At 35.1% G+C, this 13,945-nt stretch overlaps 1 protein-coding gene across 4 annotated transcripts in view; it reads right to left on the reverse strand.

Annotated features, from left to right (window-relative positions):
• ANGPT1 (angiopoietin 1) overlaps positions 1-13,945 on the reverse strand; it is a 253,373-nt gene that overhangs the window by 46,141 nt on the left and 193,287 nt on the right. For all 4 annotated transcript variants that reach the window (XM_008569695.1, XM_008569687.1, XM_008569713.1 and 1 more), the window contains exon 5: positions 3,083-3,210. In XM_008569695.1, coding sequence (XP_008567917.1) covers positions 3,083-3,210 — 128 coding nt within the window. The remainder of the gene's footprint in view (positions 1-3,082; positions 3,211-13,945) is intronic.

A 13,945-nucleotide genomic window follows, 5' to 3' on the forward strand; every position in this document is an offset into this window, starting at 1 on the left:
AGCTATATAACAATTCTGTTATACTTGCAACTCTCACTCTGCCTAAAAGATGAATAATTTCTGATACCAGTTTTTGTCAGTTGTCTTAAATAGCTCTATTTTATTGATTTGTCCATATCACACATATGTGACTGTTTGGTTTTGTTTTATATAGGTTACCTTGAGTTTTTTACCCTTGCTAGAACTTCTGGAAGAATTACAATGAGCAAAGGTTTTGCTAAGCATATCCAAGGGTAGCACCAAAATTTATGTCTATGATATAAAGTCTAATTGGAAGTCTGAATGTCCTAAAGATGAATTTTCCTAACACTTTTAATAGGATTGAGAGAATACCAATGATGTATATAAAAATAGGAGAAGAAAATGAGATTATAGGATGTTAAGAGTGAGATGGGTTATAATCAGAACATGAACAGATTTACCTAATTTTCCAAATAATGAACCTTGTTTGTGCCCCTCACATGTCATACATGTGTTTCCTTACATAGGGTGATAGTTTCACATTAAAAAATTATGAACAGTGCAACTTCAGTTATCACTAATATAAATAATAATCCTGCTTGGTCCTCTGACCTCGTCTGAAGATGCAGTGGAGAGTCAGATTCCCTGGTTTCAAAACCAGAGTTCAATAATTGCTAACAATGTGTTTTGGGCAGGTAATTTTTCTAAATAGATGGGAGCACCTATCTCATAGAATCGTTGAAAAGAATAAACAGGACCTGGCAAACTAAATGCTCAGTATATTTGAACTATTGTATTAATCAGCTTCTAAATTACTTCGAGGAAATTCATACAATATTTGTTCTTACTAATGCCATGTAATGTGATTATAATAAGGGATTTAAAACAAAATTTATTACCTACAAAAAGTGTAAGTATGTCAGTCTCAAATATCCATCTCTACTAAAGAATAATATTACTACTTGGGAAAGAATCCATAACCATAAAGAGGAAAGAATAAAACAAGAGAATGGACACCTAAGTCCAGAAGAAGTCCAGCACCTTTCTCTTGTCAGCTGTTGTCTGCCCTTCTCGCCACGCTCTGCTACTATTATAATAAAACCAAATCTAATGAGAGTCCAGACCAGATCATGTGTGAACTTCTCCTTGTTTCTGTAAAGCCATGGGGGCCATTTCTGCAGTGATACAATTTGCTTCTTACAGGTATGTATTGATATTACTGGTAACCTGCTCAGGCTGTCATTTTTTCCTAGACCCTAATTTCAGAAGTTGAATCCAGTAGATATTTAACATTTGCAAATTAAATATTAGATTTTATTTATTCCAGAACAACCCTAAATCTCCATAATATGCAAAATCCATCATTTTGTGGAGGTGTAAGCCTGACCCATATTATCCTGATGAAACCATCCCAGAAGCCAACCACTGAATTAGTGAAATGGATCCTCCAACCCTCTTTGTTATGTAAATATAAAAAGCAAATCTATTCAAGATTATACATTGAGAAAGGATATTTTTCTTCCATCCTAACAGGAGCAATGGTAATGATTTGTGTGCTGCTCCTTCTCCCCAAAGGCCACGTGGTAGTACTGGTAATAAAGTGAAAAAAACTCTAAAAGTGTGAATGTTCTCAATCTGAATACATTGAAAATTATTTTATTTTTATATTCATTGTATGTCAGAGAATCCTTAGGAGTCTAAAAGGAGGGCCACTTTATATTTTTAGTTAACTTTATTTTTTATACTCAAGTTATAAGTTATTGTGGAGCTGACAATCATTTATGGGTTCTTCTAAGTCGTGGGCAGTACTGCAGGTAAATGACAGGGAGCATTGTTTTAGCTCGACTCCCCTCCCCCAGGACAGTTTCGCACATACTTTATGTACTATACATATGGGGTGTGTGTGTGGGGGGGTGTGCTTTGAATTTGTCTACGTATGATTTTAGGATATACAAAAGGATCCTCCTTGAAATAAGTTACTTTTGTCTCCTCACTCCCAGACCTGCCATTGTGTCTTCACAATTTGTTTGGTTTTGTTTTTTAAGCATCGAGCATTTGATTCAACAAAATCTTGCACAGAAGCCCAAAACGAAGAACAGGTGAAACCAAACTTCTCTGGCAGGTGGCCGAGGTGGCAACGTATAAAACTGCACCTGGCACCTTTCCTTCCTCCAGTGCGTACTCTACCCTCATCCCTCTCCCAATCACAGAACGACACTGAAGGCCTCTTTTGAGAAGAAAAGTGTGTCCCAGCAAAGGAAAGAAAACATTAAACTAACTTAAACCACTATTCCTTATTGAAATCCGGAGAGAGAGGACACTGGTAGAAAGGGAACTAGAGTTTGATCAGATCAGACAGACAGAATTTGTCTGTCTTCACCACTACGCTGGGGACTGTTTGCTTCATATTTTTGTCCCTGGCCAGTGACCGACAAATAAATGGCATCCACTTAATTGTACTGAGTGAAGGCATGGATGGCAGGCTTAATAAATAAACGAGAGGAAAAGGTATATAAAACAGATGGGACAGCAAGAAGATAATGTTTGCTTACTTCAAAGTTTACTTTGGGTCCTGTTCAGCATACTGATGAATCTGATCCTCCAACCCACTCTTTTATGTAAATATGAAAAGATAATCCTTTCAAAATTATGTTAAGATAGAATATGTTTCTCCCACCCTAATTGGAGCAGTGATTCTGCAAATAGCTATATGTCCCCTTCTCCTTCCTGACAGTATTTGGGCTGTGGATGTGTGCCCTCTGGGTTCTTGAGACCTTGGAAGATGGCTCCTTAACTCCTCCCCATACACACAAGGTAGATAGGACCTTAACATGTAATCTGGACAAAACAAACACTTACGAGCAGTGGGCAGTCCCAGAACTAGCAAAAAGTAAAAGAAAACGGTGTGAAAGAAAGATGGGAGGTATGGGGGCTGGAGGGGGGAAGATGTCTGTACAATAGGACTTTCATCATTTATGACCTGGGAAACAGTATCTCTGGGACTAAAGAGCTCAAGCATATATATATATTTTTGGTTTAACAGGCTCACAAATCAATCTGATTATCCAGCAATCAACTAGGATCTGCTTTATATCTCGTAAACAAACACTTCTGGTTTTACCTTTTTGGGTTCTGGCATACTATTAATATAAATAGTGTAGATTCCACTTTTATTAAAACCAGCTTGATATACATCTGCACAGTCTCTAAATGGTTTCTCTTCCTCTCTTTTTCCTCCCTTTAGTAAAACTGCAAAAAAAAAAAAAAAAGATTGCAATATGTGAATAAAAATATCAACACCATTAGCACCCAAATGGACTCCAAGCATAGCTACACATGTTTTAATTTCGTCTGCACAAATATCAATATTATATTTACTGAAAAATGAATCATTAATGACAATACTAGATTTTGAGGTGACTTACAAAATTACAAAACTGAAAAGAAAAGCTGTAGAACAATTTCTAACTGAATACTTATATTTTACTTAATTTCTTAATTCTTGCTTTTCTAATTTCTTTTTCAAAACACTAACTCAAGGGACGAACTACCTGATCATGTGGTACCTCCAATTGGTAACAATCATGTCAATGTTTCCCGCAAATTTCTAAAGTGTTCTTACCTACATTTCATAACAAAGTTTAAAAAAATGCTAAAACACTTTGAAGAAGGGATAAAGGTATATTCAAGCATAAAAATATGGTATGGAAGTTTAAAACACTAGGTAGTACTGATATTTTTGTGGCTTCAGATTGAAGAGCTCCTAAAATTTTTTATCAAAACAAAACAAAAAAGCAAAACTAAAAACCGACTCTCAAAACAATTAGATTTGGAAAGTAAAAAAGAGTTCATAGCTTAATTGAGCTACCTAGAAAGAAAATGTAACTAAACTTTATTTTTTATTTAATGCCCTGAAGTTAAACTATCAGGTGGATGATACACAAATAAAAGAACAAACAAATGAATAAGACTCTGAAATTAAGTTACATAGAGGGGAGGGTCATAGTTAAGGCTAGAAGTCAAGTGAAGCAGGAAATTTAATTAGAGATAGTCTCTACTGAGAAGAAATTTATTTTATTCACTAAGCTTTATCCATATTTAATAGTTCTTAGCTAAAGATATATGTGATATATTTATGAAATATTGATGATTTAGTGATTTCTTATATATATATTATTTTAGTAATTGACTTTATTTAACCTTTTTCTAAAAATTAAGATTAAGAACATTTTGTAAACTTGCCCTTAAAGTTTCCTGTTAATAAATATCTGCTTTCAATCACTTTGAGCCACAATGATCTTTCATAATAAAAATATTAAAGGTAAACCAAGACAATGCTTTTAAATTAATTTTAAATACTCTAAAAATCTAAAGTACTAGCCTGACTTAAACTTGAGTTGCATGATATTTACTAACTTATGGTAATAAGCAGTCTAATCATTGTGGAAAAATTACATTCTCGATATAAATGTTTCAAATTTTTGAAAATACTAAATTATAGTTCAAGGAAATGTTCATGTCAGATACGTTGTCCTAACAAAAAAATATAGTACTAGAGCGTTAATAACATCATGGCTTTCTATATAGCTCATGTCTGGGCTAGTGGTTTTTTTCTAGTTAGATTAATAATTGCATCTAAACACCACCATCACAATGACAATATCAACACAAAATATGTAAATTAATTAGAGGGCTATCAGCTTCTATGATGGTAAAGAAACATTGCACAGAATGTATGCAAATTGCAATTTTAAAATGCATATAGAAATGCTTAAAAGCCATCTTTAATGGCATTGAGCACGTCAATAGATTGTATAAAAGTTTCATTTTTAAAAGCATCAATGTAGTTTAGTGGTGTTTGCTTATTTTAACTTTATGGACTGCTATTTATCTAAAACAAAACCTTCTAAATTTTAAGTACTTGATCTTTTCTTCTGTTCGACCATCAGAAACATTAAAATTAGATGTCCAAAAAAAGGATGTAAAGAAATAATCAACTCAAATTTATGATCCCTAGAGAGGATAATAAAACCCCACAAGAACTCAATGATAAACCCAATTTTCTTTTTTGGGTGAGAAATGGAGAAAGTCATTTATCTAAAAAAAAAAAAAAAAAAAGCTTCTCTAGTTGAATATACCACTTCCTGCTCTCCCTTTTTTAGTTACGTAAGAAAACATTCTCTTGCCTTCCCTTTTCTTTTCCACTTCAGGAAGATGTGGGTAAAGGGTCTGTTGTATGGAAAGAAGGAAGCTATTTTGCACACATTTCTAATAACAGAGAAAAAAGAAGTTGGGTATTATCTTATTTTTGTGAAAACTAACTATATTAATATAAACATACTGTCTAAACCATGAATACAAACCCTATACCTGGAATAATGGATTGAGGATTCTACCATCAAAAGGCACAGCTAATACTATGGTTACACTGTGGATTTGTTGTGGTGGTGGTGGTAACATATCTGACTCACATATTTAATTTTCTTAAAATTAAATACGGTGTTTTTGAAAAATTGAAATATATTCTATATAGAGGAAATAGTCATTCTTTTCAGAAAGATTAGACTACTTGTTTTTAATTACTTATTATTAGCAAACATGACACTTGACAGTTTGATTCAGGGTACATTTTAGACTAATAAAGCATTTAAAATCAATTTAAAAGCTGCATTCACAGCTAACATTTGATATTTTTATTATACACTATGATTTGAAGAAGGTCCCCTTTACAAGGGTAGATTGACCTTCAGGGTTCACTCCCATGTTCACTCCCAGGTCTATTCACAAAAGCCAAGATATGGAACCAACCTAAATGTCCATCAACAGATGATTGAACCAAGAAAATATTGTATGTGTACATAATGGAATACTACTCAGCCATAAAAAGAACAAAATTCTGCCATTTGCAGAAGCATGGATGAACTTGGAGGAAATTATGTTAAGTGAAAAAAGCAAGGCACAGAGAGATTAATACCACATATTCTCACTCATATGTGGGAGATAAAACAAAAGCAAAAACAAAAAACAAACAAATAAATAAAAATAATAATGATCAGACAAACTGTTAAAAGGAGAGAGAAGAACTCTGGTGACTAGAGGTGGGAAAGGGGCAGGAAGGGTGGGAAGTGAGAAGCTGGTTTATGGATACAAAATTACAGCTAGATAGAAAAAGTAAGTTCTATTGGTGTGCAGTCGACCCAGGTATCCATAATTAACAATGACTAACTGCATGTTATCAAACTACCAGAAGAGAGGAGATCAAATGTTCACATCACAAATAAATGAGTAAGTATGCTAATTATCCTTATCAGATCACTACACATTGTATACATGCACTGAAATGTAACTCTGTACCTCATAGATATGTACAATCAATATGTGAAAATAAAAGATTAATTTAAAAAAACCCAAATCTATAAAGGGGTAGTCATTAACTACCTCTGAGGTACATGCGTGAGTTAATAACACAAAGCAGAGTCAGTGAAGCATAGTTAAGTACTCAGAAAATGGTAGTTACTATTATCATTGTCATGGTAACGACAATAACATTGTTAATTAAAAAACCATTATATTATTATTTTTTGTAATGGAAAGGACACTAGCAGAATGTGGAAGTCTGGCCACTCTGGTCTATGGAGTGGCAGATGCTGATGTCCTCCACCTTCAAGTTTAAGCATTGTAGCTGCCTGAATCCAGGGCAGTGATAGCTGACTAGTTATACTTACAATTATATTGAATTGGTCACTCCTGTCAAAGTTGGCTAACTGGTTTATGTCATTCATTGATTAAATCAGATTATACTGTTGTTGTTAAATCTAAAAGAAACAGGCAATCTAATCTTACTACGTATTGCAAGCTTTGCCCAAACAGTTAAGATTTAAAGAGAAATGATATATAATATATAAATAAACATGTTGATTGTAGAAATTTTTTTTTTTTTCCTTTTTGTCTTTTTTCATGTCCGGCAACGGATCGCAACCCTCAGTGTTGCACCCGCACCTCGCTCAGCCAGTGAGCGGGAACCAGTCTGTATGTGGGATCCGAACCCTTGGCAGGAGCACCGCCACGCTCCCAAGCGGCGCACTGTAGCAGTGCGCCACCGGGCCGGCCCTGATTGTAGAAGTTTTAATCTCAACTTTTTGCATGACTATTTTCTTTGTTAAGCACTGAAGACTTTTGAAGTTCAGTGTCATACTTAGATATTGTAAAAATAGAAATATAGGAAACATTTTGAAACATAGGAGAATAATAATAAAAATAAATTTTAAGAACATTACAAGTGTCAGCACTAGCTATAAATTTTTTAGGAGTTCTTGAGATTAAATTAGATCAAAGATAGAGCCTGGAGGAATGTGCGATAAATGACAAGCTATGAATACAGAAGACCTGATGGAAGAGGATAAAAGAAGCATTAACTGGACAGAACTGGGAGGAGCAATCAGGAGACTGGAGAGAGGTCTTTATTTCTTAAAGTATTTTAAACTTTTTGTAGGAATGGACTTATTTGAAAGAATGGACTAAAAAATTGATCTTTATATCTAAAGTTTCCTCTTTGACCACATTTTTCCTCTCTTAATCTTTTAACGCCTAATGAGTTTGCCTTCTAACTAGGAGTCTAGGTCCCCACCATTTCGATCAGCCCTGTCCTAGCCTCCCTTTTCCTTCCTCCCAGCACTGACCTCAGATTCAGGCATTCAAGGATGGTTCAAGAGGTGTTGGTGGTGTTTTCCTCCACTGACCTCTCATTTGCTCACACTCATTTGGGCAAATCCTGACCCGCAGAAGGTTGTTGTTCACTGTCTCACTCTCACTTATAGATCGCAAATGCCAAGTCATTTCTAAAAGACTTTATATCCCATTTCCTGCAGCGTGTGTTTCAAATCTTTCTACCTACTTTCTTCACATTAAATCCCATTTCTATTTTCTCTCGCTCTTTCTGTATGACCTTTATGGTTTGTATTTGATGTGCCTCCTCCAATCCCTTCCTTTACACTACAGAACTTGTCCTTGCTCCTCTTTCCCCTCACCTTTTGTGTTAACCCTTCCCGGTTCCTTTTCCACTTCTCTAAGTGTCCTTTCCATTTCATCTCTATTGGTTTCTCTTCCCCTTCTCACCTACCATGTAGATGTTCACTAAAGTTTCTTCCTTGGATATCTATTCCTTATGCATCTGCTCTTTTTGCAAACTATCTTGCTTTCGAACTTTTACACAGAAGATTTCTAAGATTAATAAGCATTTCTTAACACTGTATTTGCCTCCCTCTTGACCTCCACATCCATATTTCTAAACTGTTGGGCAGTCCCTACTGCTACCCCAACTTTCACTTTTAATCTTTCCTTCCAAACACTGCATTCTCTGTTTCTCTTACTGGTTGTCATCAATTAAAAAAAAAAAAAACAATTGAATGTTTAAAAATGCTTAAAATGGCAATCCTTATGTATATGTTTTACCACAACAAAAAAAATAACTGGAAAAAAAATTAATGAAAGTGTAAATAAAACAATTAGACTGAAGCTTTTTAATTGGTCTCTGCCACCTGTTCCTTTTTAGTTCAATCCATCCTATATTAATTAATTAAACAACTATTGATTGAATATCAGCTATTTGTTAGACTTTTCTTAGGCAATGGAGATACTGTCATAAGAAAACCCAAACCTGCCCTTAATGTGATCACAGCCTGATAGGAGAAAGATCTATTATACAGATCTTCCATGATAGCTCATAAAAGCTATATTCATGATTACTATCTTCCATGATAGGGGAAAACTCAATTCAAGATGGCTTAGGCAAAAAACATAATTTATTGGATTACGTAATTGAACAATCCAGAGTAGAATTTAAGTAAGGCATGATCAGGTTTCAAGCAATGTGACCAGGAATTAGTTTCTTCACCTTTTTCTCAACTCAGTTGTTCTTGGCTCTCCACCTGGTCACAAGATGGCTGGCCACACTTGTATAGCTATAATGTTACCAGTTTAAATACAACACCAAAGACAGAGAATACAGACATTTGTTATCTTAGAGGTATGAATCAAGTGCATTGGGAGCACGCAAGGAGAATATACTCCACCTGCCAGGTGGACTTGGGGAAGGCTGCCTAGAAGAGGTAACACTTGAAAGAATAAAACATGTAGAAAAGCTTATCTGAGCTAAATTTTAAGAACCTGGTATGTCAGTTCAAGGACTTCACTCATACTAATATCAACAAATAAATCTAGAAAGTATTAGGAAGGAATCATTATTAATTCTTTTCATTTAACCTTATTGGTATAACCAAATGTTTGACATCTACAGGGAAAGACTAGGGACACAAGCACGTGCATGTCTGTCTTTCACCAGCCCATGCTCAGTCCATAAGCAACCTGAGAACATGATGACAGCAGCTTTACCCTGCTCTTCCCTTCATTTGCCCAACCACTTTCAATCCAGATGGTGTATCCACCACTGGACTGACTTCAGAGAATGACCATGAAATCTGAGGCAAAGGGTCACTTCAATTCAGATGAACCCTAAAGAGAAAACTTCCTGGAATGTTGGATTGGAAATTCTGAGCCCTAGCAACCCTAGCAGGGAACACAGAAGACAATCAACTTTGCTACAGAGGCAATGTAAAAAGCAAGAGTTCTTGTTCCTATTTATTTTCTAACAAATTGCTGTAACGCAATCATTCTTTGAACATTCTTTTCAAGGCTTAAATGTGGCCAATGGTTCAATCTTTCCGGTATTAGCAAACATCAGAATACATGTGGATTAAGTTATTTGCTCAATAATAATCCCTGTGGGACTCTTTTGGCCATCATTGTTGGAGAGATCATAGAATTAGGAATTGATACTAAATCTGTGATTTCAACACTAGTCACTGCAGTTAACTGGGTACACAGATGAGTACTGAGTAAAATGGCCCATCTGACAAGGCACAAACAGGCAAACGATCAGTTAGATTCTGTGCTCTTCAGCCATGTGTGTGGGCATATTGTAGAAAGGCCATTTTGAAGGTATTCCCTAAAATTCTAATTTATTTTAAAGGACTCTTAGAAGTAGAAGAAGGTAACACCTTGCTGTTCAAGGGTGTGAAAAAATGAAAGGATTTCCAGGTATTCCATGTTTCAATATTTTGTGGGTGGATTTAAGGGTGAGGAAGACTTACCAATGACTTTATAAAGACATAAACAAATATGTATAGATACATAAATACATAAAAGCTTTATGCTTATAAATTGAAATTTTCAAGGTTGGTATTTTTTCTCATAAAAAACATGTGTATACAAACCTAAATATGTGTGGGTTGATATTTCAGCATAACTGTTTTTAACCTACATATGTGATGATTGCATGTGGTTTGAGTTTTATGTGTGTGTGTGCATGACAGAAAGAGACACAGTATAACAAGTGCATGGATTCTATTCTTACATACTACTCTTAATCTGAAGTCTTTGGTGAAGTAGCGAAAAGCTTCCCTTTTTTAAAGCTACTACTCCTTTTCTCCACAATCCCTCCAACCCTGGTATAAAAGAATCCTTGAGTATTATTTACCTATGGCGTTATTATTTATATTAAAATTTTTCAAAAAAAGAACTGTTTTCCTCTCTTTTAAATTCTTTGTATGTATATCTTCTGTGGATAATCTGTAAAATCTTAGCTATCCATCATCTTCTTGGTGGAACTATAGTAATCATAATCATCATACAGTCAGCTAGTATTAACTAAACACTTACTATGTGCTAAACTCTGAATTTTGTGTGTCAAGTGTATTTTACATACTTCATTTCATTTAATATTCAGAATCATCTTTTGAGATAGGTTTATCAATATAATGTTTTATGTATGAAAAAACTGAGGCTCAGAGTTGCTACCTAACTTCTCCAAAATTTGTCAGTGGTAGAACTCTCAGACTTTAAAGCTGAGAATCCTAACTACTTCTTACTGGCCTCTGGAGTAAAGCCAAATCCATGTAGAGCTCCAGTGAGTCATCTGCTGCGGAGTCTCCAGCAATACTTATCTCAGCTGGCAAGTTCACATTCAAGGCCCTGGGTGGTTCAGGACAGACCTTAATTCTGAATGGGTATAGGCTCTTCTCTTGGAAGAAGGAAGTATTGGAAAAAGTGACAGGGGGCAGAAATGACAACAAGAAGAAAAATGTTGAGATAAGAATATAAGAAAGCCACAGACACAATTATCTGTGAGATGAGAACCTTCAGTGGAAATGTGAAGTACTGACAGCCACAACTTCCAAAGCTGACAGATGATTTGGAAGATATCCCTGAGCAGCCATGCTAGATTTTATAATGTCCACATCCTAAAGGTCATGCTGACTCAGGATTATCTCTATCAATTTTAGGTATTATTCTCACAAGTCTGGTTACTCATCTTCCAGCCTATGGACTATCTGCTAGAAGCTACAGGTTTAGAGGAAGGCTAGTAGGGGAGGTGAAAGTGAGCATGTGTGCGTGTTTGTCTAAGTGTGCGCGTGCTTGTGTTCATCTTGTAGTCCTAGGCTCAAAGACAACAGAAAATTGGTCATTGAAAGCTTGTATGCATGTAAGGAAAAGATAAATTTTAAAAAGGAGGCGAAACTAAGAAGTGATAATGGGTTGGCATTATGTAATATAAAGTAGACAAATTATATACTTTCCCAAAGTCATCATGAAATTCTAATGTGAATTAATTCATGCTGATGATAATGAATTAAATTAGAAAAAGCCTTAATTTTATTCAAACTTTTCTTCTGGAAAAGGGAGCAAGAAATAAAAACAATGCAGAAAATTTATCATCATCATAATAGTTTTGAATTTTCTTAAAATTTTACTACTTAAAGGGATGCATTTTACTTATCTGGAGAGTGCGTTACCCTGATGTATAAAAGCATATACTCAAATTTTAAATAATACTGAGATACATGCATAAGGTACATAAACTGTTAAATCTCTGTAGAAATTCAAAGCATCCTATGCCATAGATGAATCTCTAATTTTATAGTACTTTTTTTTTAATGTGGAAGAATAATAAGACATTACGTAATGCTATATATTTCTACTGCAGTTTGATTAGTATATTTATACAAATTTTCTAATGTGAAATGACTGTAATGCATGTAACTTAGTGTACATTCAAAGCCTATTACTGCTTAAAGTAACCAAAATGTAAAAAAAAAAAGTTGAAAATAGAATTATGCACCCCTTTGTGGGCACCCTGTTGGGCAGTTGTGAGTGCTGCATAACCCCTGCCATTTATTCAAAAGGTCATTTCATTAACAGAGATATTTCAGGTGTTTCATGTGTGTTAATTTCCTATGTAATGTTTTCAGCCTGGCTGGAATATATTGAATTTGCACAAAAGATTTCCCAGGCATGTGGGGAAGCTTAAAGAGCGTCTTTTGTAACCTGTTATAAGTACACAAATAATTGATTTCCACAAAAGCCATTTAAAAAGGAATGAAAGCCCCTGGGCAATGCTGTAAGCACAGAACGTAGTTGCCAGCTGCTTTTGAAAACCAACACACCGTACTCACAACTTCACTTTGAAGTTTTAAATAAATAACGACTGACCGACACCACAGGTGTGTCACTTTGATTTTTACTCTTGTGTAATCTACTTAAGGGACAGTACTTGAATACCAGCTGGGGTTCTAGATAGGGTTCTACTCTACACATAGGACTTCCCCAGTCACAGGGACTGACATGAAACCAAGAGAAGATATGGAATGATTGGTATGATTTGTAAAGTGAGTAGGTTGGTCTAGGACGCCAGGCAAACGCTAAGGTGTATGGTGGTTATGTTAAGCAACCTGGCAGCAGAACTGGAACCAGAACTCAGATGTCCTCATTCCTGTCCTCATTCCTGTTCCTTCTAAACCACCACGTCCTGCCCTCTAGATGGCATATGTCATAGCTGCTCTAAGACACTGGTGAGGAAACCATCTTAATCTAGTCCTAGTTCTAGGGAGATGGGCTGGAGGATTAATTATGGTTGAGATTAGAAGTATGTGTGTGCACGGGTGTGTGTTTGTTGTACAGGAGGCTCAAACAGCTGGAAAAACCTCCCCTTAGAGCCAAATCTTCACTTAAAATCAAACCCAAAGTTCAAACTCACTCTTCTAAAGTAAATCATCCTGGTTGTGAAAATAATGTTCATATCTAAAGATAATTATAAGTACATGCAAAGACATAATAAATAACATATTAAAAGAGGTTTGACTTAATTGATTACATATAAATTAATATATAAATATATATATGATATATATATATCATATATATATATATATATAACAACCTGACTTCTTCATAAATCCATTAAAAAGGTGGATCATTCTTGGTAGGCCACATATTAATGACTCCTTGTTGAAGATGTTCACATTCAGAATGTGAATACCCAAGTCAGTACTAGGATGAGATTCTAGTGTAAAATTAGTTATGATGGAATTTGCTAGTTGCAAATGAATTATGATCTCTCACAGGAAACTGAAAATGTTTTGTATCACTAGTTTTTTTGGCAATTGGCTTTTAGAAAAAATCTTACACTAAAAATAAGGGTTTGTATTTAAAGCTAAATGCACAGGTGCAACATTTCTCAGTTTTTATTTCATTTTTCTACTTTCTTAAAGTATAAGAAATTTTATGAGGGTTTCATTCCATAGTTGATGTGATGCATACATAGTAAGTGATGTTAATAAAATGTTCTTTATTTCTTTCAGACTAATCATAGGTGCCATTTGGTTTGACGTAAAGTACCATAGCTTACCGACAGCTAATGTCTATTGTCCCATTTTGTCTCTGGATTTAGAAAATGTCTGTGTGGATGAGTCCAGGCAATGACTTAGTTGAAATTGTGTTCAAACTATTTATGCTTCTTTGCTTTAGCCAAATGGACTACGAAAGCATGAGAGAAGGGAAGTAGTGTGCTCATAGTAATGTCAGTATATCAAGGAAACACTCCTTTCTTATGCCCTCTCATCCTGGTAGCTTCCAGGCCCAGCTAGAACCA

The sequence above is a fragment of the Galeopterus variegatus genome, unplaced genomic scaffold, assembly GCF_000696425.1.
Source record: "Galeopterus variegatus unplaced genomic scaffold, G_variegatus-3.0.2 Scaffold28, whole genome shotgun sequence".
NCBI lineage: Eukaryota > Metazoa > Chordata > Mammalia > Dermoptera > Cynocephalidae > Galeopterus > Galeopterus variegatus.